Here is a 25,822-nt window from a genome sequence, read left to right as displayed (position 1 = left end):
CTGTCCCATTTTCAGCTTTGCAGTGACCAGCCCTGGCCAGATCCAGCTGCTCCCAGACTCCTCCTCTCACCTCCACCCTCAGCTGTCCCCTCTCTCCGGGGGCTGCAGACAGGACAGGGGCTGTCTCTATTCACTGGGACCTCAGGGGGTTCCCAAAGGGTGAGGAGACAACACCCACCCCTTTGCTCTGGGGGTGCCTCAATCCCTTGGGGGAACGAGACCCAGGAAGGGGAAGGTTGGAAACTTCTCTTCCCCTTCACCAGAAGAGCTGCAGTGTTTGAAAGCAACAACAAGGTGCAGGATCAGGTCTGGGACCCATGGGCTGGAGTGGGTTTCCAGTACAAATCCCATTGTAACTCCTTCCCATTACCCTCTTCCTTTCCCCCTCTGCTGCCCTGAACCACTGGCACTTCACAGCACCAAATATTCCGCATGTTCCGTGCAATTTTAAAGCCATTATGTCAGCTGCTCTCTCCCCCCAGCTCTCAAGGCCTCCAGTTGCTGTGTCAGAATGTAATTAGCTTTTGATGGGATGTTAAGACTTCTTGAGCTCCTGTGGAGAGGCAGCGTGGGGAGAGCGAGGCAGCAGATCATGATTGTCACTACCCATGGGAAGCACTCGAGGACCCTGGAAGACTCATTTACAAAAATGTAAAATAAATAAATAAATAAATAAATCCAAAAGCGTCAGACTCAGTAGGCTTTGGTTTGATCGACTGAAATCATGGAGATTTTTTTACCTCTGTGCTCTTTCCTGCTTGGAGAGAAAGGGGAATTAACTCCCTGGTGACCGACAGAAGGTGTCATGGGGAGGCAGCAGCCAGGGCTTTATCCCAAACCCAGCTCCTGGGAAGATGGGAAAGCTCTTCCTGAGCTGTTCATCCCTGCCTGTGACCGAGGAGGTGCTGTGAGCTTCGCTGCTTCCCCCGACCCCTGAGCTCTCCATCCTCACCAGGACCAGCCCCTCCATCCACCCTGGGACCATGCAGGAAACACTTCCCCAAACACAAACAGCCACAGACTCCCTGCAGGTGCAGTGCCCTGGTGTCAGTGCCCCCCTTGCTCTGCAGGAGTTGATGAGTGAACCACAGATACATCCAATACAGTCCTGAGCCATTCCCATCGAATGCCAGTTCAGCTGGATAATGGGCCCTATTGATTGCTGCGAGGGCCAGACCAATCTCACTTGTCCTTTCAATGATTATTGTGGCATTCTCTACATTATTTCTGCTCAGCAAAATTAATTCCTCTTTGCCCAGCCCTGTCCTTGTGGATGGGAGTGCGTTCCAGTCTCCATTCCTGCAGAGGTGGAAGTTAGGGAGACCTCTGCAAAGACTGGACTCAATTCCCTTCTAAACTGTTGTCAGACAATTGAAGATTTTTTTTCTCTCTAATGCTGCCACTGGCATTAATGGAAAGAAAACAATAGCTGCATCTGGTCACTTAAGGAGTCAGCCTCCTTTCCACAGCTCTGCTGACATTCCTGTCTCCAGCCTGGACAGTAATGCATTCCATTTTAATTTTAGCAAATGCTTTCTTTATGATCAGAGACATTTTTCATTTGTATGTGTTTGCATCTCTCTTAAAATTCAATATTTCATTTGGGGCTGCCAGGTTATTGCTCCTCCTCAAAATAAAACACTTGTGGCACAGGGATATTTCAAATTATTTTCTCTGGTTTCCTCCACTCAAGAGCAGCAATTGCCTTTCCAGCCACTGTGGGAGGAGCAGAGAGGAGTCAGTCCCAGTCCCAGTCCCGCCCTCTGCACAGTGAATCTGGGGAAAATGGGGCTGCTTGGGGCTGCCCTGTACAGAATCGCCCCCAAAAAATCAAAAGGAGAGGCTGAAGGAGATGTTTGCCTTCCTTTGGCTATCACGCCAAAGCTCCTGAGAGAGACTTCTCAGCAAATAACCTTTTCCAGTATAATCATATTTCCAATGTGGTCCAGCACGAGATTCCTCAGGTGTCCTGAATCTATCCTGTGCCTGCCTTGAGCCAACAAAACCGAGGGAAAGGTTCTGCAGAGGGGCTGTGAGGATTTGTTTGCAGGAGCCTGTGCCTGCCTGTGCATACCCACCATGGATAATCCCAAAGCATTTGCAGGAGGGAGCAGCCCCTGTGCCAGCACGGGGGGATGGAAGGACCCCCGGAGGGATTCCTGCGGGGTGGAAGTGGCCAGCACTGGAGGGGTTCTGGGAGCAGGAACTCAGCTCTGCTCCCCCCTACAGAACTCAAGGGTGCAGCCCTGCCAAACCCACCTCTGCCATCCCAAGGGAGCCCTGCAGCAGCCGTGTTTGCACGGCTCAAAGAGAGGAGAGAGGCACCGTATTTTATATCAGCAATAAATATCAGCAGCTAAAATCAGGCTTCAATTCCTAACTGTTGACTTTCCATAAAAATAAAGGCTGGATACCAAGCTGGGTAACCCACAGGCGAGCTGGCAGAGCCAGGCAGCTGGGTGTTCTTTGAACACTGTGGTACATGGGGGGTGTGAGAAATCTCACCTGCTCATTACAGAGCAGCCCCTCGTTAAAAGTGGATCTCCCACCTCTGAACATGCCCTGACATCTCAGGGCACACAGGGAGCAGCTCCAGGTCAGACATCTCCCAGTGCAGGTGCTCTCGTATCCTCAGCATTTCCTGGTGTTTTCTTTCCTACTGCTTCTGTCCAGTCCAGGTGGAAATGACCAAAGTGATAAAGCTCCCACCACTTCCCCTGGAAGATTATTCCATAGTCTAACAGATTTTGCCAGTATAATTTGTTTTTTTCCTTCCTGAGACCTGAAGTCTGATGCAGTTTAATTTCACCCCATTATATCAATGTCCAGAGAGAAAAGAGAAAATCCACAGGAGTGGCAGAGAGGGCGGAAGGATCTAGAAGGGGTCTGGGCAGGACGGCGCTAAGGAGTGACAGATCCCATGACACGGAGTAGAATGTTGGATAATCCATCTCCCTCTCCTCCCCAGTCTCTGGAATATCGGCCCCCAAGCTGCTGAGGCCGTGCCTGCACTGCAGAGATGCTCCCGGTGCCCACGGGCTGGGCAGGACAGACACGAACCCACCAATTCGGTGTGAAAACTGAACTCAGGGGAGAAAAGCTGGGGGTATTGCAGCGCTGGCAGAACACGCTCCTCCTTCCCTAATCAGGCCGTATTGGGGAGCAATTAAAGACAAGTCAGGGGCAATTAAAGGTAATTAAATGCTCCCAGTGGGGAGTGAGATGCTCGGGGGATGCTGCAGCGCTGGCGGGCAGAGGAGCTGCCCTGCCGCAGCTCTGCCCTCCGGGAAGGTAACGGGACCTCCGGCGATGGGGCCACAGCGCTGTGCCAGGGGTCGGCGCTCCCCTAGACCACGCAGGAACCAACCCTCGAGGCCAAGTAGGCTCAGGCTTTTTGGCTTTCCCCTCTGGGACGTCTTTCCCGCTGTAAGAGATGTTTCTGCAGGAGCTGAGGAAGAGCTGGCGGGGCAGGGCGAGAGCGACAGTCCGGGGAGGAGCTCCCAGCCTGACTGTCCCCAAAAGTGACAGGACGGGACCGGTGACAGCTGAGCAGGCACAGGATCCGGGAGGGGAACGAAGCAGCTGTGGGGCTGGAAAACCACTGACAAATGAGAGTTCAGCCTGAAGAGCAAAGTCTTTCCCCAAAAGCCAGCAGCCATTCTCCTGCAGCGTTCATCTTCCCCGGATTACGGGAAAGGCAAAAAAGTCCGGATTCACTCCGCGTTCCCGGTGAGACGTGGGAGGAGCTCCATGAATATCCACTCACCGTTTCACGCGGTTCCCAGCCACATCCGACTGTGCAACAATAGGTGGAGCTCCAAGAACTGCCAGCGCCCCGGGAGAGGAGCAGAGCCGTGAGCCGGGGAAGGGAGAGCCACGGCCCGAGTGTCCCTGGGTGGGGCAGGTCCCGCTGCCCTCCAGGCCAGCCCGAGCCATCCCCCGAGCTCCGATGGACACGGTCTGGCTGCCAAAACTGTCTGCATGGGAAATAGTTTTGCTTTGGGAAGAACTTGCGCATTAATGAACTCGGGAGGGGTTTCAAAGCCGTGTGGATGTGGCACTTGGGGACAGGGGCAGTGGCGGGTGTGGCAGTGCTGGGGAAGTGTTGGACTCGATGGTCTCAGAGGGATTTTCCAACCTAAACGATTCTGTGAAGTCGTGGCTCCTGCTGCAGGTTCTGTGCCTGGCTGTGGCGGCGCTGCCAAACCGGACTCCAGACCTCGCCCAGTTCTTGCAGAGGGCCAGACCTGCAGCTCTCTAATCCCAGTTTAACTCACAGCAGAGGTGCACAACCTGCACCAAGCCCCTTTGGGGTCTCTGGGGGACTGCTCTGCCTGTACAGATGTGAACAGCGGGAGCTTCAGCCAGACCCTTGCAGACCGTCAGGCCTTGGTTCCTGCAGCAGGACCCCGTGGCTGTGTGCTCCCTTTGCCCCACACAGAGGAGCCCTGCAGAGTTCATGGTCTCAGGAGACAAGAAAACCCCCACAGCCCCCAGGAGCATCAGGCAGTGTGGAAACACAGCATTCCTGGGGTGACAACCGCATGCTGCCCGTGTTCCTGGGGCGCGTTTGCCATGCCCATGGGAACAACCCCCCTGAGCCGGCCCTGCTGTGCCCACGGTGACAAATGGAGGCAGTGACGACAGTGCCTGGGGATTCCAGGCTGGGCAGGACGGATGTGTCCCCAGGCCTGTCCCCGTGTGTCCACAGGGCTCTGGGATGCCCCATCTGGCAGGGGCTGCTGGCACGCCTGAGCTTCAGGGGCCGCTTGGATGGAGCCTCTCCAATCCCATCTGCCAGGGTGGGCTGAGCTATTTCCAGCCTGGATGGAGCCTGGAGAAGCTGAGCATCTTGGAGAGGGTGGAACCCAAACTGGGGAGGCCACTACATCTCTAAGCTTTGGACATGAGGAATGGTGGCTTGAATACCAGCATTTTCCCCTGCAGATCCCAAAGCATCTTGTGAGTCCCTCACCTGCTCCACCACAGCAGCACCATATCCACAGCAGTCACAGAGACACCAAATCTGGGCTATTCCTGCCCAATTTCTGAACCAGGCCCTTCCCTATAGATCTGCTGCCACTTCTATGGATACAGAGCAGTGCATCAAGGAGGGGTTGAAACCCCAAGGTAGCTGCACATTACATTTTTATGTAGTTCAGAAAGGCCAGTGGGGCCCTAGAAGCAAACATTTTCCTTTTTAATGACACCGTAATGGATTAAGAGGGACCTGTCCCCTACAAACATTAAAGCAAGGAGATGGATTGCCCTGGTGGCCCCAGCGAGGCTCTCCTGTGCACAGCTGGTGTGGAGACATGAGGAAAGCAGCCTGGAAAAGGGCCACAACAGCTTCAGGACAGATGTGGCACAGGCAGGCCCGTGCTGCTCCCCTCACTGTCCCCGCTTGTCCCCAAACAGCCACCCTGGGAGTGGAGCTGGGCCAGGAAAACAGAAAATGGAAAGCGCTTTTGGGGTGAAAGGAGGTGTTATTGCAGATGTTTGGGTTATTGCAGGGTTTTGCCTAAGAGGAGGAGGAGGAGGGAAGGGGAGAGACAGTGGGGGAAAGGAAATATTTATCAAGCTTTAAAAGAAGCAGATGGTGGCGATGGAAAGGAAAGTGCCTGTGGGATGAGCCCAGTGCGAGTGGGATTAGTCCCGAGCTTGTGAAGGTTTTTAAGTGCTCCTGCTCTGGGCCACCACATCATTGTCAAAACCTCGGGGTGCTCTGTGCCAGCCGGGGGGCTCTGGGTGGGGCAGGGTCCTGTGGCTGCCCAGGGAGGGGTCCCAGGGGTTTGGCAGCATCATCCATCATCATCCTCAGTGCTCTGCCCTGGCAGGCACCCAGCCAGGGCTCCTGTGTCACCATGCCAGGAGGCCCAGCTGCCACCTGAGCTGTCCCCAGGCCGTGAGCCATCTGCAGCCAGGACTGGCAGGGGGACACAGTGACCCCTCCAGCGCTGGCAGGGGGATGCTGGCCCTGCCGGGGCTCGCCAGAGGAGCCGCTTGCCTGTGACTGGCAGGATGGAAATCTGCCTAATTAGCACCAGTAAAAGCAGCAGCAGCAGCAGGGGCCCGGGCAGCCCCTGCCAAGCAAACATGTTCAAATCAAACTGCAGCTCCTCTGCTCCAAAGTTTACAAGATGTTTCTTTCAAACCCTCATTAAGCCCTTCTGTCGTCCTCCCTGTGCCGCGGTTACGATGCCAGCACGCAGAGCCCTGTCCCAGCCCTGCTCAGCCCTGCTCAGCCCGGCCCCAGCCCTGCTCAGCCCTGCCCCAGCCCTGCTCAGCCCGGCCCCAGCCCTGCTCAGCCCTGCCCCAGCCCTGCTCAGCCCTGCTCAGCCCTGCCCCAGCCCTGCTCAGCCCTGCCCCAGCCCTGCTCAGCCCGGCCCCAGCCCTGCTCAGCCCGGCCCCAGCCCTGCTCAGCCCTGCCCCAGCCCTGCTCAGCCCTGCCCCAGCCCTGCTCAGCCCGGCCCCAGCCCTGCCCCAGCCCTGCTCAGCCCTGCCCCAGCCCTGCTCAGCCCTGCTCAGCCCGGCCCCAGCCCTGCCCCAGCCCTGCTCAGCCCTGCCCCAGCCTTGCCCCAGCCCTGCCCCAGCCCTGCCCAGCCCTGCCCCAGCCCTGCCCAGCCCTGCCCCAGCCCTGCTCAGCCCTGCTCAGCCCTGCCCCAGCCCTGCTCAGCCCTGCCCCAGCCCTGCTCAGCCCTGCTCAGCCCGGCCCCAGCCCTGCTCAGCCCTGCCCCAGCCCTGCTCAGCCCTGCTCAGCCCGGCCCCAGCCTTGCTCAGCCTTGCCCCAGCCCTGCTCAGCCCGGCCCCAGCCCGGCCCCAGCCCTGCCCCAGCCCTGCCCCAGCCCTGCTCAGCCCTGCCCCAGCCCTGCCCCAGCCCTGCTCAGCCCTGCCCCAGCCCTGCTCAGCCCTGCCCCAGCCCTGCTCAGCCCTGCTCAGCCCTGCCCCAGCCCTGCTCAGCCCTGCCCCAGCCCTGCTCAGCCCGGCCCCAGCCCTGCTCAGCCCTGCCCCAGCCCTGCTCAGCCCTGCTCAGCCCGGCCCCAGCCCTGCCCCAGCCCTGCTCAGCCCTGCCCCAGCCTTGCCCCAGCCCTGCCCCAGCCCTGCCCAGCCCTGCCCCAGCCCTGCCCAGCCCTGCCCCAGCCCTGCTCAGCCCTGCTCAGCCCTGCCCCAGCCCTGCTCAGCCCTGCCCCAGCCCTGCTCAGCCCTGCTCAGCCCGGCCCCAGCCCTGCTCAGCCCTGCTCAGCCCGGCCCCAGCCCTGCTCAGCCCTGCCCCAGCCCTGCTCAGCCCTGCTCAGCCCGGCCCCAGCCTTGCTCAGCCTTGCCCCAGCCCTGCTCAGCCCGGCCCCAGCCCGGCCCCAGCCCTGCCCCAGCCCTGCCCCAGCCCTGCTCAGCCCTGCCCCAGCCCTGCCCCAGCCCTGCTCAGCCCGGCCCCAGCCTTGCCCCAGCCCTGCTCAGCCCGGCCCCAGCCCGGCCCCAGCCCTGCCCCAGCCCTGCCCCAGCCCTGCTCAGCCCTGCCCCAGCCCGGCCCCAGCCCTGCCTCAGCCCTGCTCAGCCCTGCTCCTGCTGCTGCAGGGAATGTGGATGTGGGCATTGCTGGCACAAGTGGCATGGAAGGGTCAAGGAAACCTGAGCGATTGGATTTTCCACTTTCCAGGTCATGCTCTAGACACGGCCGCTTCTGTAAAAGCCACAGGACAGCGTTTGGAAGTGGAACCGGAGACATTTCCTGGCCAGAGCAGCACCGAGTGCAGCGGCCAGACCCTGAGCTGGAGTGAGCTGGTCCTGCACGCAGCCCCGGGCAGGGAGCGGGCAGGGAGCGGGCTGGGAGCGGGCAGGGAGCGGGCAGGGCACACGCACACCCCTGCCAAGCTGGTCCTTGGCATCCGCAGCGCGCTCTCAGATGGGAACAGCCCAAGCCTTGAGCACGAGTTTTGGAAAGAAGTGAATTCCTTGGACTCTAATTAAAGTGCTGGGCACCAAGTCCTGGCTCTGGGTGAGTGCCTGGGCGGCTTCCCTGCTGCTGGCACAGCCCAAAGCTGTCCCTTCAGCAGGTGCTGCCTCAGGAGCTGGGACAGACCCGAGGAAGGAGCCAAACCAAAGCCCCACGCTCCAGACAGAGTTTTCTCCCGAGCTGACACCTGCTCTTCATCCCGAGGACCTGGGAACACCTGCCCAGGGTTTGGGGCCCCCAAACTTCGTGCCAGGGGGTTGCATCCCTCGGCACGTCCAGCCTGGGGGCAGCGAGCAGGGCCATGGCACAGGGGAGCCCGGCCAGCTGCAGGCACTGGAAAAGGGAACACTGCCAGTATTTACTCAGCACTTTGGGCAGTCAGTCCTTTCCTTTTGCTGCGCTCAGGGCTGCGTTAAGTGCAGTTTAGAGGCAGCGAGATGCCCCACAGAGAGCCTGAGAGGCGAGGAGGGAAACATCAAGAGGGGAAATGAGATGGAGAAACAGCTCAGCCCCAAGCAAAGCGTCCCTCCCGCTGCCCTGAGCAAAGCACTCGGACCCTCCTCCTCCTCTCCGAGCTCTGCCTGGCTTTGGCTGGACCACGCGAGCCCTGCCCTGCCCTGGGGTGTCCCTGCGAGCACCACCCGTGCCGGGGCTCTGCCTCCATCACCTGCAACGAGCAGAGGATGAAAGGAGAGGAGAAAGAGCCGCGGTTCAGCGCCTCCACCGCTCCCAGCTCCTGGCCAGGGCCCGTGAGCTCTCCCACAGCCTCAGCAAGAGCCAGAGCAGCTGCAGAGAGCCTGGCACGGGCATCGGGGCTGCGGGAGAACAGACAGGAGCTGAGGCAGAGCCGGCGCGGCTGGTCCAGCCCACGGGGAGGAGCACAGAAGGATTTGAGCTGGAAAAGATCTTTAATGTCACTAAGTCCACCCGTGAACCCAGCACTGCCAACCCCACCCCTCACCTTATCCCCAGTGTCCGCAGCTCTCAGCTCGCCCCGGGGACGGTGGCTCCAGGCTGCCCTGAGCTGCGGGATGAGCAGCGCTGCCCTGGCACTGCCGGGGAATGCTGGGCTCAGGAGGGACCCGTGCCCGGGGCTGGGGTCGGGGGAGCACAGAAACCCACCCGCAGAGCTCCCCTGGAAACACCAAGCTCTGCAAACCTGTTTGGGTTTGTGAGGAGGGGAAGGCCGGGGAGAAGCACCAGGAAACATCAGGTTTCAACACTCACGGGGTTGCGTTATTCCCCTTTTGATGCTGCTTTTTATTTTGATTGAAAAATACTTTGCGGTCTGACACAAACCTCCCTCTGGCCCGAAGAGCCAATGTCAACACAGAGCTCTGTGAGCTCCTCAGAGGGAAATGTTTACAATTACAGAATGAAAAAATAAAAATTAAAAGCAGCAGCCTGATCTTTTCCGAGCTTTGCTCCTTCCTTCCTTCCTTCCCAGGAACATCCAGCATTTTTTCTCTTTTCCCCATGGAACCCTCACATTTTGGGGTCCCCCACCCCTCACAGCTGAAGCGAAACCCAGCTCCCAGGTGGGCAGTGCCCAAACCCCCTCTGCTCCCACCCCTGGATGTCATGCCAGGGAAAAGACCCTGGCTGGTTTTTCCATGCAAAATCTCTCCTCCTGGAGCCAAGTCAAACACCTTCCCCTGCTGGCATGGTGTTTAGAGCCCAGCCAGGCTATCAGCAGTTATTTAGTTAATGCTGGAAAAACCCTGGATCAAAAGAAAAACAACATTTTCAACAAAATCTCCAACCCCTTCCTGTGCTCAATTAAAGCAACGCCACTAATTAGGCTTCCATCTACCCATCCCACACGCTCTCCTGGGCCTGCAGTTTCCTGCCCACCCTTGTGCAGCCTTTAGCCAGCCTTTCTCCAAATGAAAAAGCCTGTAAAAGGCATGAAATTGGGCAAGGACAGGTTTGCAAACAACCTTAGCTTCTGGAGCTTGGCAATATTTAATTTCAGCCAGGGAAACTCAAACCAAGAGGGGCCTTTGCCAAATGGTCTGGCTCCAGGGCAGCCAATGCAGGCAATTCAAGGTATTTGTGCCCCAGCCTCGCATTTTCTCTTGCTGTGGGAGCAGGGAAGGGGAAATCTGTGCATCCCCCTGCACTTTGGTGACTCTGAGTGGCTCCAGCCAGGCCCACTGAAGCACCTGCCCATGTGGGCGCGTTTCAGGTGCTCTGGGCGGGTGGGCCTGTTTGTTTGTGTGTGTTTGTGTCTCTGCACTCCGGCTGTTTGTTGGAACAGGCTGCCCTTCCCTCTGCATATGTCTCTGTGGCTACGTGCCCGACTGCGTGGGAGAGCTTCCCGTGGCTTTCTGGTGCCATTCCCAGGCAGCTCCGACAGCAAAAGGCACTCTCTGCAGCAGGAAATCATTAGACAGCGAGGGAAGGAGTGGGGAAGGGCTGAGAAAGGGTTAATTTGCAGAAAATAATCCAAATGGGCAAAGAAGTGCCACAGAGGGTGTTTTTGGTGGCTCCCCAAAGACACGTGGGAGAGAGGGGACAAGGGGCTTGGGGAAGGTGGAAGGGGGAGCCACAGGGTGGAGATCATGGTGCAGGTGCCCCACAAGCTTCCAGCCTGCATTTTATTCCCCAGGGTTCTAAAGGGATGCTTCCCACTCACCCTTTTCTGGAATCTGAACCAAGGGGCATTGGGAGCAGCAAACCCTGCATGGCTCCCCAGAATTCCAGCCCTGGGACTCCGGTGTCCCACAAGGCTTTCCCAATGGAAAAGTCCTCCAGTTCCTCCCCCAGCGACTCCACACACAGCAGCCTCCAGGATGAGCAACTGGGATGGCCAGCTCTGAGTTCTGACTCCAGGATGAGCAACTGGGATGGCCAGCTCTGAGTTCTGACTCCAGGATGACCAACTGGGATGACCAGCTCTGAGTCCTGACTCCAGGATGACCAACTGGGATGGCCAGTTCTGCAGTTCTGAGGGAACCCAGGTGGGTCCTGTCCATCCAGAGCCCGCCCAGGCTGTGGAGCAGCATCGCTGGAGTTGCCTCCAAGACGAGGGTCCCTGGGGGTCCCATCCATTTCGCTCCCATCAACGCCCTCCTTGGTTCATTTCTTTAACAAATCTTCCCTGTGCATCTGGGTGGAAACAGCCCAGAGATAATAACAGTAGATATGGGTTGACCTATGGGATTCCTGGAGTGATCAAACTGTCAGATAACTGAATAAATCTTTCTCGTGGGCTGGGATTAAATCGGAGAGTGTTGGCTGCTGCGGCTTCTTATTTATTTGTGTTCTCTTAAATTGCATTTCCCTTCCCCCCATGAAGAGCTCTGGCTGCCTGCAGCTGTAAATTACTGCAAACCTTCTGGTGAGTTGAAACACAGAGTCTCTTAACCTTGCAAACATCTCCTGCTTCCCTTAATGGTCTCTGAGAGCTCTCAGGAAGGAGAAAGCAAGATGGGGAACATGATTTGATGGGAAGTTCATACCTTGGCATGGCCCAGCAGCTTGACCCAGTCTGGAGATCACCTGCAACCCCTCGGGGTGGAGCTGCTGGATGTTTCCTGGCCTTGGATGCAGCAGTTACTCCCTGCTTCCCCCAGCCTCTTCCTGGCCCTGGTCCTCCGCAGCACCTTGGGGGTGGGGATGGGTTGTGCCTGCAAACAGGGCCCCAGGGAGCTGGGAATCACAGCCATGGAACCACAGAGTCCCTCAGGCTGGAAAAGACCTGTAAGAAAAGGTGGAACAGGTGACCCAGAGCAGCTGTGGCTGCCCGTGGATCCCTGGAAGTGTCCCAGGCCAGGCTGGACAGGGCTTGGAGCCCCTGCCCATGGCAGGGGTGGCACTGGATGGGGTTTAAGGTCCTTCCCACCCAAAGCATTCCATGATTTAGGATTCTGAGATCATCGAGTCCAACCATGAACCTGGCACTGCCAAACCCACCACTAAACCACATCCCTGGAAGGGGACATGGCCCTGCTCTCCTGCACGAGCCCATTCCCAGAGTCCCCATTGCTCTGGCAGGGGCAGCACGGGGATAACTGGGCTCAGGAGCATCTCTGGGGCTTGGGTGGGAGATCCCCATGGCAGCTGCAGAGACAGGACCCAGGGCTGGCTCAGGAGAGGTGCTTGGAGAGATGCCCAGAAGGGTTTGGTCTCTAGTGACAAGTCAGGAGACATTTTTGACAGGGTAGAGTATGTCCTCCTTTAAAAAAAATTAAATTAAAAAAAAGAAAAAAAAAATACAAACCAAACCCAAACCAAACCAAGGTGTGAAATTTGCTGTGAAATGATTCTGGAAAAGTTTCGACATTTCAGTGCTTAAGTCCCGGTTTCAGAGGAGGCTCCTGCCTGACCCCTGGTGCTCTTCCAGGTCCCCGGGGTGAGCTGCAGGGGCGGCAGGAGGAGATCCAGGGAAGCCGGGGTGGATGCACGGCAGGATCAGTGCAGGCTTACACAGAAACTGCTCTTGCACTTTCTAATCCTTCCTTGGAGCAGCAGCTCCCTGAATCCCACCCCAACAGCCCCCATTGCCAGAACCCCAGCGAGTTCCCGGGGGTCTGCAGAGCCAGCAGCGCATCCTCAGGGACAGCCTTCCCCTTCCCAGCCCTTCCCACAGCCCCTCCAGCCTCCCTGCCGTGATCTAGACTCTTCTTGCCGTAAATCCCGAGGAAAGAATCAGGCAATGAGACCTAGTTCCCAGCCAGACATTTCGAATGAATTCTAATTTTGTAAAAACAAAAATCCTGGAGACGCCGAGTCAGCCAATCGCTCTTCCAACCTCATTAAGTGTCCCGCGGAGCAGGGACAGACGAGCTGCTCCACATTCCCTTTTTTGTTGCTGTTTTAAACACCATCCGTGTCGGAGCGGCGAGAGCTGGATCAACAGGCAGCACCTGAGGTGTTCGTGCGCTGGGTCACCAGAGGACGGGGGTTCTGCCAACATCTGCCCCCCCCCGAGGCCGCTGTGACCGGCAGGGACACGGCCAGAGCCACCCCCGGCGCCGGGCCCCAGCCGGGGCAGCTCGGAGCGCTGCGGAACGAGAACAGAACAGCGGCCGCACCCTGGGGCAGCTGCGGGGAACCTCTCACACGCAGCGAAAAGGCTTCGGGAGAGGCGGGAGGGAGAGAAGAGTCCTTGTGAATGGCAGCACATGGGGGGGACATCGAGGGGAGGATGTCAGCCGGGGAATGTTGGCGGGGGATGGATGGATGGATGGATGGATGGATGGATGGATGGATGGATGGATGGGCTGTTCTCCCACCCTGCAAGGGGGGAGAAATGTGCCCAAGCCCCCCAGCACTCAGCCAGAATCCCACCCTGCAGGCAAAACCTCCTGGAAGTCACCCAAATTCGCCATCCCCATGGGGACAGCTCCTTTGGGAAGCACTGCTCTGCCAGGAACAGCCCCAGGCTCCCCACAGACCCTTCCCTGCTGCTGCCCTGGCTGTGGCCCCAGTGCAGCCCCGAGGGGCAGCTCCAGGCCCTCGTGTTCCCAAGTCCTCAGTAATTTTGGGCACATTCAGCTCTGAGTGGCCCCAGGAGGGGCCCCAGGAGCTCAGACACAGCTCGGTGCCTTCTCTTCAGAATTCTGGCATCTCCAGCACCCAGCTGAGCCCTCTGGATCAGCAGCAGCAGCAGCAGCCCAGGCACCCTGGGTGAGTCCTGCCTCACTGGCACTGCACTGTCCGTGCCCAGGAGCTCGGGCAGGGCAGGGCAGGGCAGGGGGATGCAGCATCGTTGTCCCCAGGGTGACAGTGAGTGACGGGAGATGCTCTGCCCGGCTCAGGGGCAGTCCCCAGCCCCTCCCCAGGACGCCGCACGCAGGGGAGCAGCCCAAGGACTCCGGCTCAGATAAAGCTGTGCTGGGTTCAGGAAGGGAGAGGTGAAGCCCTGAGAGATCTTCTCCTGAACGTGCACACAGAGCCACTGCCAGACTCCACTCCTGCCCTACCTGAGGAACCATCCTCCAGCCCACCAGCAAACGGGCAGTTCTCAATCCACTGGCTCCACCAACGCGGTTTCTTTGGGATTGAAAGTCCTCCCATCACTTTTTTCACCTCCTGGGACTGGGAAGAAATTGTCACTTGGCCATTGACCCTGAAAGGCAGAGGTCTGGCACCTGGAGACGTGGACCCATCCATGGAGACCTGGATGCAGAGCCATTAACGTGGAAGGGCCGACTGAGCCCCATCTGCCGTCACAGATCCCCTGTGGGCCCCAAGGGCTCCGGGCTCCTCGGGAAGGGGGAGATCAATTCCCCGCTGCTGTTCATCTGCAGGGACACCTGAGACCACAGATAAATCACAGGTAAAAGCTCTTCCACCTCTTCCAGCAGAAACACCTTCCCTGTCCTGTGAACCTCAAAGATATGACACTAAGAGAAAAGTTAAATGATTAATTTGTTTTTCAAAACCACGTCCTGAAAAAAAATATCACATTTTTTAGCCAGAGGAAAACTCTTTTGGCAGCCCAGGCCTCCAGAAGCTGTTTGGGAGTTCATTTTAGTTGACTGAGTGTGTTCACACATCTGTGATTAGACACTCACTCCACAGATATTTTTGTTAACCTCCCTATTTGAAATTCTCCCCAAACTTCCCAAGCAGGATTTTCTTGTCCAAGCATTTGTGTTTTGTATCTGTGCTGAAATACTGCTTTATAAATAGCAAGAGCTTTATCTTGGCTCTAACCAACAACCTCAACTTAAAGCTAAATGCATAATTTACTGCAAATTAAACTTAATGGGACTGGAATAATTATGTTGACTTTTGGAAGTACTTAAGGATAAATACATGATTAGATATTTTGCACACCGTGAGGAAATATTTATTTCAAAATACAAATTCTTCCCATTGAGCCTTGGGATGGAGCATTCAGAGGTGACATGAGCAGCATAGAGATTACAGCCCAGTTAAGGCTACTTAAATAAATCATCCCACAGCACTTGGGGCACTGGAGAGGTGGGAAGTCTCTGGAAAAGCGCAGTGTCTGTGCCGCTGGATCATGGCTTGGGGAGATGGGCACATCCCTGGACTCTTCAGCCTCTGCTCCCTGTGCCCACCGTGGAATCAGAGCCCCGGGCATCCCTGCAGGGCCCAGCTGTCCATGGGAACAAGGTCACCTCACAAGGTCACCCCACCCAGCCAGCCCTCCCCTCACCTGTGCCCAAAAACAAACCCAGCAAGGATGGACGGGTGGTCCGGGCACGTGGCCCTGCCCCAGGGACAGGAGTGGGACGGGTGTGTCCCATCCCAGCCTCCTCGGGCAGTGCGGATGCTCGGCAGGTCTCTGCCAGACAGGGAGCAGAGGGGGGATGGAGGGGATGGGCCCAGCCTGAGCCACGGCAGCTCTCGGCCTCGCAGGGACATCCCAGGTGATAAACGGGCCACTGCAATTAATTGAATTTGGGTTTCATTTTGATGAATTAACCTGCCAAGGTTAATCAGGAGGGTTTAACACAGCCTCCCCCAGCCCTGCCTCTGCTCTGCCCCTTGGCTCAAGGCAGCTGCCAAAATGCCACATCAAAAGGAAAAGCCCAAACCTTAGAGGGCTGAAGGGCCATGAGCTGCTGGGGGGGATGGGATGGGGGTTCCAGGTGGGACCCCCACGCCAGGAAGGGATCAGCTTCCCCTGGAGCACTGAGGGAGGAGAGGAGGAGGAGGAATCCCTGCCCACAATTCCTGTGACTGCCTCGGTCACAGCCCTCGATACCTGGGTGGGTGAGGTCTGGGCACCTCCTGACAACACTCCCCGCATCCTGAGGGTGCTCTGGGGCTCTCCAGGGGCAGGATGGCCACGGTGGGCTTGGTGAGGACAAAGCTAAGCACCCACTGGGAACACTGACCCCTCTGGGCAGGTGGAGAGGGGTGGGACAGGGGTCCCCCCATGCCACCTCTGTGGCTGCTGCTGGACATCCCCCGGGCTGGAGCTGGGCTCCCCAACATTTCCAGCACTGTCTGTCAGCCAGGATTAGGGAACGAGCCTGTGGATGGAATGAGAATATCCAGGTCACCTCCAACAATACCATGACATTGGCTTAGGGAAATTATTACCAGCCCTACCGGGCATGTGTGCTGCAGATAACAGCACAAAGGAGGCATGGAGTTGGCAAGCGATTCCCAGGAGCCAGGAGCCGGGCATTGGACACATATTTGCATTGGTTATTGACATGCAAATGCTCCCTTTAAGCAGCTCTGATCCATCCAGGCCTGGCAGAGCAGCATGGGCACCCAAGTGCCTCAAGCCATGCCCACACCAAGCTCTCCTGGCTCTGCACAGCAGGGAAAGAGTGGTCCCATCCCATCCCATCCCATCCTATCCCACCCCATCCCGTCCCATCCCATCCCATCCCATCCCATCCCGTCCCATCCCATCCCATCCCATCCCATCCCATCCCATCCCATCCCATCCCACCCCATCCCGTCCCGTCCTATCTCATCCCGTCCCATCCCACCCATCCCATTCCACCCCCCACAGGTCACTCACCAGGCCACACCGATGAATCCAGGGTGGCACAGAGGGACATCTCCGCAGGACACCTCCACAGGATGAGCACCTGGACTTCTGCTCCTGTCCCGGCTCTGAGGCCCTGTTGGCTCTCCGGGCTGTCCATGCCTCTTCCAGAAGTTGCAGGGAGAAGGGGAGGAAGGACACTGATGCCACCCACACCTCCGAGCTCCCAGGGCCTCCGAGAGCCACCAGACCCAGTGGCCACCACCGGTGTCCCCACAGAACTGCTCCCTGTTTTACCTTAATGAGCCACAGCTCACGGCCCCTGGTGGGAGCAGCTGCTGTCTCTCTGTTCACTCCAGACCAGCCCGAGCCCACCCTGCCCTCCAGGACAGCCCTGGGGACACGGAGCTCATCCCCAGGGACACCCCTGCCAGGGCTGACCCCACGCACCCCAAGCCCTTCCCAAGGGTAGGACTTGGCTTTAATTTGCATGATCCCCCTTTTTATTATTTATCAGTAAAGTGTAATTACTGCTTCCTTCACGAGCCTTAATTAAAGATGAAAAACAATCCTGACAAGTCAATTAGATTTTTTTTCCTTGGTCTCCATTAAATTAAGACTCAAGTGTTACTGGAAGTGTTTCATATCACAACACATTTAACCGAAGGCTGCTTCGTAATAAATAAATCGTGAGGACAATGCAGGAACTTTTCCTGAAGGCTCTTCTTACAACAGGATTTCATTTTCCAGCTGGGAAAGGCCTTGGGAATACTTCTTCCTCCACACCACCTTCTCCAGCAATGGGGAAGGTCCATCAGAAGCTGTGGGCAGCCAGGGTGCCTGGGAAACCCCGACCTGTCCGAGATCTCCAGGGGGACACCAACAGCAAAGCTCTGGAAGCACAAGGCAACCCCATCTGTGCCATGAGGGCTTTGCAGGAACCTGGCCCTGCAAAGCCACTCCCAAAAATACCCTTTCAAAGACAGGGCTGAGGGAGAGGCTTGTTCTGCAGCTCAGGGCTCCCCACAGCACAGCTCCCAGCCCAGAGCCAGGAAAGAACTCCAGAGGCCATCACAAATTTGGAACATTTATTTATGCAACTGATTTTCTTCAAAGGAAAGAAAGCCAAAAATAATAATAATATAACAAAATAATAAAAAAACAGTTAACAACAGCTGGATGTGCGTGGTACAATCCACATCAGACGTGTCCCTCCCTCAGTCCCACTGCCCTGTCCCCTCCATGGTGGAGCTGCCTCATGGTCCCAAGTCCCTTTGGCAGCAGCTCTGGGGTGCTGCCAGCTTTTAGGATCACTTTTTCTGCATATAGACAAAATCGTTCCAATTTGGTGTTTTTCTTGGGTTTTAATTTTTTTCCTTTTTTTTGTTTTGTTTTTATTTAAAAAAAAAAAAAGCACCACTCCAATCTGTAATACCAATAAACATTATCCATCTTAAGAACAGTATTTATAGTTTTATATATAGATTTCTATATATATATTTCTATGTACAGGATGGCCTTGCCTCGTGTCCGAGGAGCATCTCAGTAGGAGCTGGAGATGGGTTGGGTTTCATAGCACTTGGATTTCAAAGTCTGCCCTTCACCAGAGATGCCCTAAAAACCCAGAGACACCCAGCAAGGAGGCATCAAAATAAAATAAAAAGGAAAGAATCTTGATTTTAAAACATATATACAGCTCCTCCAGTCTCTGTTGTCTCTGTAGGACTACCTGGGGTTTCAGTTTTCCTCCTTTTCCTCCTCCTGGCAATACTTCACCTGCGGAGCCCTATGGGACGCTCCCGCCCTCTGGACCCCAGGAGGATGTGGGTGGTCCAGCAGGAACTGGACCCCTCCAGTTCCTAGGGCTGAATAGCCCCCAAACCATCCCATTCCCAGGGATTTCGGAGGCTCAGCTCAGCTATTTTCACACAAAACCAAACAATTTCTGCTCCTTTCTGCAGCCACTGTGCAGCACCTTCCCTAGGACAGCACGGACAGGTCTGTGGAGAGATGGGGACTGGGAAAAGGACACTGATTTATCCCAGTGGGAGCACTGGTGTAGCCAGGTACTGGTGTTACCAGACCATTTGGGGGTAAACAAAGAGCTTTTGATGATGAGACAGAATGGGCTCACGGCAGGTGAGGCAGGTGAGGCAGGAGAGAAAGAAGGGATGGTGTCAAATAGCCCTTGGAATAAGTTATTGTCAGGCTGTGAATTCCTCAGGAAGGCAGTGGGAGAGCCGAGGGTCTGGGACGATGCTGGAATCCCCATCACCACAGCAGCAGCACATTGTCCAAGGGGAGAGAGGACAGGGACAGCTCTTCCTGCTCTCCTTCACCCTTGGCAGGTGGATGGAAACAGCTCCTGGGTTTGCTCCTCCAGGACACGGCCATTTCAGCTGTGCAGCCTTCGTGATTCCCTGGGGAGAGCTCCCTGGGTAAAGGGATCACCAGCTCCAGGCAGGCAGGGTGGGAAGTTGCCCCTGCCCTGGGGAGGTGGGGCTGGAGGATGGCAGATGGATGAAGGACAGGGTTGCCCACAGGAAACCTCCAGTATGTGGAGGACAGTTTCTCATCTGCTCTGCTCCATCCCCCTCAGAAGGGTTCTGCCTGGTCCTCAGGACAGAACCAACCTCCCCTCAGTTCCCCTGGCAGACCCCAGACATGGATCCCTCCGGCTGCACCTTCCCAAGGCCGTTTATTTTATTACAACCAGGCTGAGAGCAGAATCCCGGTAATTTCCACAACAGCAGATGGAGGAAGTGCCATTGCACACCCACCTGCAGCAGGATGGAGCTAAAAAGCCTCAGGTACCTTCAGCCACCAGCCCCGGGGGCACAGGGATGTGGGGACCTCCCCCTGTCCAGCCCCGACACATGGCCACGGCTTCAGCACAGCTCAGCCCAAGCCAACACCACCCCAAAACCGGCCCTCCCGCCCCACCAGCCCCAGCAAAAGCCAAGAGCATCAACAGGCAACTGCCCGGGGGTGACATCCAGGAAGTATTTGGGATGGACCCGAATTTTGAGGATTTTGCTTCAAATGCAGCTACACACAAGGGGTTAAAAGCAGACCCCATGGGCCAGTGCTTGTGGGACACCAGGAGGAATTCACTGCTACAGGTGGAGAGGAAGGTGTGGAGATGCTGGGGAACCATCCCCTCAGAAGCTTTGCAGAAGCACCAGGAGGGTCCGGGTTGGTCCCTGCAGAGGGACACTGCCTGGCCACTGCCCCCCACCCCTCACCCCTCACCCCTGCCTGTCCAGGGCTGGATACACAACGGGGCAGAACTCACAGAACTAAAACAAGCGAGGATCAAACTCATGGCACGAACGGGCAAAAACTCAAGAGCTCCTGGGGTGTCTCTGCTCCGGCTCAGAGTGAGTCCCACCGAGGGAAAACCTCCGGCAGCCTCCGGGCTCCTCCAGGAGCAGCTTCAATTCCACACACAACAGAGCAGCATCTCCCAGTATCCATCCTTCCCTGCTGGGGAACAGCCTCGGCTCCTTCCGGTTCCTCTTCCTCCCCTCCAGACTCACCAGCACCGCAGGGCCTCATCCTGCACACACCAACCCCAGGCGTGACTCCAAGGGACGGGATGAGTTGTGGGATCCACCCGTGGCCGCTCGGACATGCCGGGGGCAGGGAGGAAGGATGGAGAGCGGAGGATGAAGATGGAGAGCAGCCAACACATCCCCACGTCCGTTCGTTTCCTGCATCCGAAGGGTTTCCCGGTGGGTCCTTTGCTGTTTCCCTCCCCACCCCAAGCAGGGCCGCAGCGTCCAGCTGGGAAGCGCGGCTGGCACGGCCCCTGCACAGCCCTTGGTGCCCCTCCGTGGCCAGGTGCTATCTGGTCTCCAGGGACTCCAGGTATTCCAGTGCTATGTCGTAGCAGAAATGGTACTGCTCCTGTTCGGGGAGAGAAGAGGGGATGTTACCATCCCAAGGGAATTTCCCAAATGTGTCCCTGTCTGAGGAAAAACACATGTCAGCAGCCTTAAGGAAACACCTGTCAGCCTCTCGGGCCCTGTGACAGTCCAGCTGAAGCCACAGCCAGGAAAAACCCCTCTCTTGGCCAACGACAGCCACTGCTGGGGCACATCGCACGGCCCCACACGCACGGAAATCCAGCACTCTGGGGACACACGGCACCTCCCCCTGCCCCGAGGGAGGGACCTGGACTGCAACATCCCCTTCCTGGGAAAATACCTTTATTCCCCACCCCAGGTACAACCAGCACTGGGGATTCAGCGACCTCATCACCTCAGTGACTGACAGCTGTCAATCAAATGGTGGCAGAGCTGTGGGAATGATGGAGTCTGGGGTCAGGAGGTGTCCAAAATAAAACCTTAGGCAGGAAATCGAGGAGTGCTTGTTTCTGAGTTCAGCAGAGGCTGGGAAAGGGGAGAGCACCCAGGCAAATACCCCTGGCTGTAGTGGATGGAGATGCCCTGCCCTGGCTGCCAGGACGTTCGTTCCTTTATCACAAATTCTCCTGCCCAGCAGGACCGGGCTCGCTCTCCCACCTTTTCCTGAGACATCCAGGGATGGTGTCAGCATCCTCCCACCCTTCACTCCCCTCAGCTGCGTAAAGGGGAAGCCCAGAGTGGCTGACTCGTGGTTTTGTAACAAAAATCCCTGAACTGGGGCTTGTGAAGGCAGACTCATCCACCCCTGTCCTCCTCTCCATGCCCTGCTCCCGTGCTCTGCCGCCCTCGTACAACTCACAGCACAGAAACCTCGGGAGAGCTCCGACCGTGGCAGTGCCCATCCCCAGGAGATGCTGCTCCAGTGAGCAAAACCGGCCAGAGGGGGGGAAAAACTCCAAATAAATCAGGATTTTGGTGCTGCTACAAGCACTGGGACATCCAGTGGGAGCACTCTGGGTGTGACAGCAGGGAGGGAGAGGGGAGAGCTCATCTCCCCAAATCCCAGCTGCAGGACAGGGATTTGGGCCTGAGCACCAGCATGAAAATCCCGTTATCCCACACGGGTGGGCAGCTCCGGGATCCCAGGTGGGAGCGGGCAGAGGGGGAGAAGGACTTCAAAGCAAGGAGGCTGCGGCAGTCCAGATTAAAAGCACATAATGCTTTTTGGATTAAGGAAAGGGATTGTTTCCATTTATCATCATATAAAAATAACCCCCAGGGCAAGAGGGGGAAGAGGCACAGGCAGCGGGAAGTGCTCTCCGCTGGGATGAGCTCCTCACACCAGGCACGGATCCGGCCTCCCGGTGACTCTGGGAGATTGAGATTCCCAGAATAGCCGGTTCAGGTTCATTTGAGGCGGGAGGAGGCTCGTGTCTTGATGGGAAATTTTGCCTTTTTTTAATACCTTTGCAATTTAGCCCAATGGGTCTGGTGGCTTCATGCTCGTCACATCATCTTTCCATTATCTGCATCCCTCCCCCTGCTCCCCTCTCCCCTCCCTCACCTTCTCCTCTGCTTTTAATTCCTAATGCAAATCACATCCCTTCCTCAGAACCATTTCATTTTGCAACTTAGGGATTTTATAATCCAAACAGGGTAAACATTTCCAGCTGACTTGCTTTTAAAACATCATGAGGCACCTGGATCCCTCCACCACGGAGATGGACACGCGCCTGCTCCCTCCCCTGTTCCATCATCAGGCCCTGAACTAGGGCAGGGGCTGTTTGCCCTGACCTGCTGCCAGCTCCAGCCTCCCCCTCAGGACATATCAGTCCACTGCTGCTCCCAGCAGCTTGTTCACCCATTCACTTCACTCCAAATGCTCATTCCCTTTTATAAGTCCGACAGGAATTTATCTGACTCCACACCAGAGCTGCTCCCAACACCACAAACCTTCCAAAGAACCACAGCTGCATCCCATGAGTGAATGTGACTCTGTGTTACAACTCCTGGGGAGGATTTCCAACAGTCCCAGCACTGACTCCGAGGCCAAGCTGGCACAGCAGGATGAAGACAAGCCCAAGGCTGCTCTGACGAGCTGCCTCACTTCCCAGCCCATCCCAGCACTGTGCTGGCGTGAGGAGGCCCATGATGCTCATTGTGGTGGAAACGGCGGTGTTGTGGGGGGTGAGCATCCCCAGCACCTCTCCTCCATGCCAGGACCAGCAGCCAGGGTGGACAGGGAGGGTCTGGTGCTTACCAAGGTCTCCACCATATTTGGTTTGTAGTTGCGGAGGGTCTTGGCAGCGAAGAAGACATCTGCCATGTTGTGACACTTGATCATCTCCAGGATCATGGTGGAGGCGCAGAAGGTGCCACTCCGGCCACCTCCGTTCCTGGTGGGACAAGGACACATGTCAGGAGTGAGGAGGTGGCATCAGAGCCCCTTCCTGCTCCCTCCAAGTCTCCCTTTCTCTATCTGACCCTGCATCCCGGGGGATGTCCCAGAGCAGGGCCTTGTACCCAAAATGGGGACCTGAACCTGCCCCATGGGGTAGCAGGACAATGATCCTGCCCTCCAACCCTCACAAGAGCATGGAAACACATTTCTGGACCAGGGCTGGATTTTGGCCATTTGGGCTCAACTCCCAGCCCTGCCATGTGACCTTGGGGAAGCTGCCATGTCCTAGAGGTGACCCAGGCCTGGTGACAGGGTGGTGCTGCTGCCTGGAAGAACCGTCCCATGTTCCACCCAGAGCTCTGGGAGCCTCCCCAAATCCTGGCTGAACCCCCGTTCCCACACCACCACACCTGATCCCTGGCAGCAACGGGAACAGGGGAGAGGAAGAGAGAACACGATGCCAGAGCTTTATAAAGCGTGTTCTCAAATTATCCTTCAGCTAACGAAGATGGACAAGGCTGTAATTAGTTTTTGATTAAAGGCTCTCCTGCTGTCTCTCCCCATCTGTGAACGTGCCGGGTCCCATCCGAGGGGAGCACACTCAGCGTTTGTGAGCCAATCCGCCCGGAAGGAGGGGCATGGAGACCATCCGAGGCTGGACAGGGCTTGGAGCAACCTGGTCTAGTACAGGGTGTCCCTCCCACTGGAACGAGATGAGCTTTAAGGTCCCTTCCCAGCCAAACCACTCCATTATTCCCTGTCCCCCCGCGATGAGCAGCAAGTGGTGGGGGTGGCACAGCTCCTGCCACATCCCTTCGGAGCCTGTTACACACACAGGACGTGGGGACAGGGCTGGAACCTCTGCCAAGGGTGGGGGACCAGCACAAAGGGCAGGTTGGTGTCACCCCTGCTGAGCATCCACCTCACGCAGGAGGTGACCACAGGGTGCCTCACCCAAAACTCATGTTGTGGCAGAGGTAGCCCCATGTGGGGACCCCGCTGAGAGCTTTGTGGAGGATCTCCAGGCAGAGCTGTGGACAGGGAACCTGGAGGCCTCTCTCCCCCAGCAGAGCCTGCTCCTCCCCAGCTGACACTCACAAGCAGTGCACCACAGTCCTGCCATCACCACTTTCCTTCTGCCACCTCTCCACCTGGGCCAGGAGGTGCAGGAAGGACTTCTTGGAGTCTGGGGTGTCTCGATAGGCTGACCAGCGCAGGTACTGGAAATGCCGGACCATCAGGTGCCCCTCCTGCAACTGGAAAAGCAAAACTCATCAGCTGGGACCCATGGGCTGCCCTCATTTGCCTCCACTGGAGGTTGGATGGAGGGCAGGAGGGGTTTGCCACGCACAGACAGAAAAGGCAGAGAGGAAAACCCTTTCCTGCTGCTTTCACACGGATGGTTCAGCCTCCTCCTCCAGCTCACACTGGTTCCACCACCCCATCCTGCCCAGGAGAAGCCCCACTGACATGGTTTATCTGACCCCACAGCATCTTGGCTTGTCTGTGTATCCCCCAAAACCTGCTCCCAGGCCCCTGAGCCTCCCCAGGGCTTCTCCATCACACCCTTCCTTTGCACGCTGAAGATCCACGGGATGTGGCTCTGTTGTGCTCACTGTAAACCAGGAGGCTGCTGAGAAGCTGCCACGGAGGCGGGAGCTTAATACCTGGTAATCTGGTTAGTTTGGAAACCTAATCTGGTTAGCTGGATCCAGGAGCAGGATTACAGCCACGGAGCTCAGCAGGCTTGAGCCAGGCAGATGTGGGGCTCCTGCTCAGGAGCACCCGGAGCATCCCGAGCACGGGATGGGATGAGACCACAGTCACCCCCTCCAGACACAGCCTGGGGCTCACAGCTCTTGTGTGGGGAGCACGTGAAGGAGAAAGGGGGGTCAAGCACTGATGAGGGGTCAGGCACCGATGGGGGACACTCTGGAGGGCTCCATCCACCCAATTTCAGTGGGATGAGAGCCAGACCTTCTCCAGCCAGAAGGACCAGGTGTTCCTGGGGGGGAATTGGTGTTCCTGAATTTGGTGCCCACTCCAATCTGCACACCCCAAACAGGGGAATGTCTGAACCTTTTTGGGAGCTTTGTTGTGAGCTGGTGATGTGCCTGTGATGGGCTGACCACACCGGGCTCCAGGTTTTGCTTTCAGCTGGAAGCCAGGAAGGCAGACCGGGAAGAGGAAACAAATAAAGGGAGTTAGAACAGACGAAAACTCCTTTGACAGCCCAGGAAGGAAAGTTTTGGGATCTGTTTTGAAGGGAGGGGAAAGCTCCAGAGCACTTGTGACACCCCCAACACCCATTTCCACTGCAGCAAGGCTTGGCACAAAGTGGCTGCATGCATTTACCATCCCTGCTCCAGCAATCTGCTCCTTGGAGGAATCTCCTCGTCGATCCAGAGATTTCCATCACGCTGCATTTTAATTTAGCCTGGAGTATATTCTACCACCCGAGAGCTGAGCATATTTGGTGTAGGGTTTTGTGCTGACACCCAGGAAATGCCAGATGCTCCCTCGGCGAGTGTGAACCAAAACCCTCTTTGTGTTAAGAGTCCAGATAATCAGGATTTATCTCCTCTGGCCCCGGCCACCCTGCCAAAGCACCTTCCCAGCCGGGCCGTCAGCCAAGCCATACGTTCCCTTCCAAGCTCCCTAATTCCCATCTGCCCAGTGACCTTCACTGGGGCACTGGCCTCAGCCTCTTGGCAACCATCAGGAGTTTAAAGACCTCAGGGATGCCACCTCCTCCCAGCTGACATTTGTAGGTAAATCGGCTTCTTCTTTGCACGTGCAGTTCTGCATCCACACAGCCCACATCCCTTCCCTGCTGCCCTGCATTTGTCTTCTTTCAAGGCCAGCTGAACCAGCCATGCAACACTGGCAAAGGGTAGAAATCCGTGTGGATCTTCTCATCCTGCAGGGAGAGGGCTCTGCTGGTGCCAGAGGAGCTGCTGTGCCCATGTGGGGACTGTCCATCCTGTGCTATGTGTGTGGCTGGGCAGAGATGCACCTTCAGGCAGGAGGAAAAAGGTCTTCCAGCAGTTTTCTAAAACCTTCCAAGGAGCCGTGAACTCCAGAAAGGTTGGATGGAGCAATGGCAATTTTACAGGTTCCTCTCTGGCAGGAGGAGAGCTGGGGCTGCCTCCTCTGAAGCAGCTGAGTTAGGC

The 25,822-nt window shown here is 56.9% G+C and overlaps 1 protein-coding gene and 1 long non-coding RNA gene across 7 annotated transcripts in view; both read right to left on the bottom strand.

The window, feature by feature from the left end:
• Window positions 1–10,832: 10,832 nt before the first annotated feature.
• On the bottom strand, window positions 10,833–12,968 carry LOC125337462. Its single transcript, XR_007208056.1, has 3 exons — window positions 12,708–12,968; window positions 11,416–11,654; window positions 10,833–11,062 (listed from the first exon to the last, which is right to left on the bottom strand). It is a non-coding gene; the product is annotated as an uncharacterized LOC125337462 (long non-coding RNA).
• A 4,485-nt stretch (window positions 12,969–17,453) lies between these two features.
• The window catches only part of PTPRU (protein tyrosine phosphatase receptor type U), a 56,685-nt gene continuing 48,316 nt past the window's right edge, over window positions 17,454–25,822 (bottom strand). For all 6 annotated transcript variants that reach the window (XM_048327022.1, XM_048327020.1, XM_048327023.1 and 3 more), the window contains 3 exons: window positions 23,748–23,905; window positions 22,509–22,644; window positions 17,454–20,288 (listed from right to left, as the gene is read on the bottom strand). In XM_048327022.1, coding sequence (XP_048182979.1) covers window positions 20,226–20,288; window positions 22,509–22,644; window positions 23,748–23,905 — 357 coding nt within the window. In that variant the 3' untranslated portion in view covers window positions 17,454–20,225. The remainder of the gene's footprint in view (window positions 20,289–22,508; window positions 22,645–23,747; window positions 23,906–25,822) is intronic.

The sequence above is a fragment of the Corvus hawaiiensis genome, chromosome 23 (genome assembly GCF_020740725.1).
Source record: "Corvus hawaiiensis isolate bCorHaw1 chromosome 23, bCorHaw1.pri.cur, whole genome shotgun sequence".
Classification (NCBI taxonomy): Eukaryota; Metazoa; Chordata; class Aves; order Passeriformes; family Corvidae; genus Corvus; species Corvus hawaiiensis.
The sequence above is the reverse complement of the archived record's forward strand: the minus strand, read 5'-3'. Positions and strand labels throughout refer to the sequence as shown.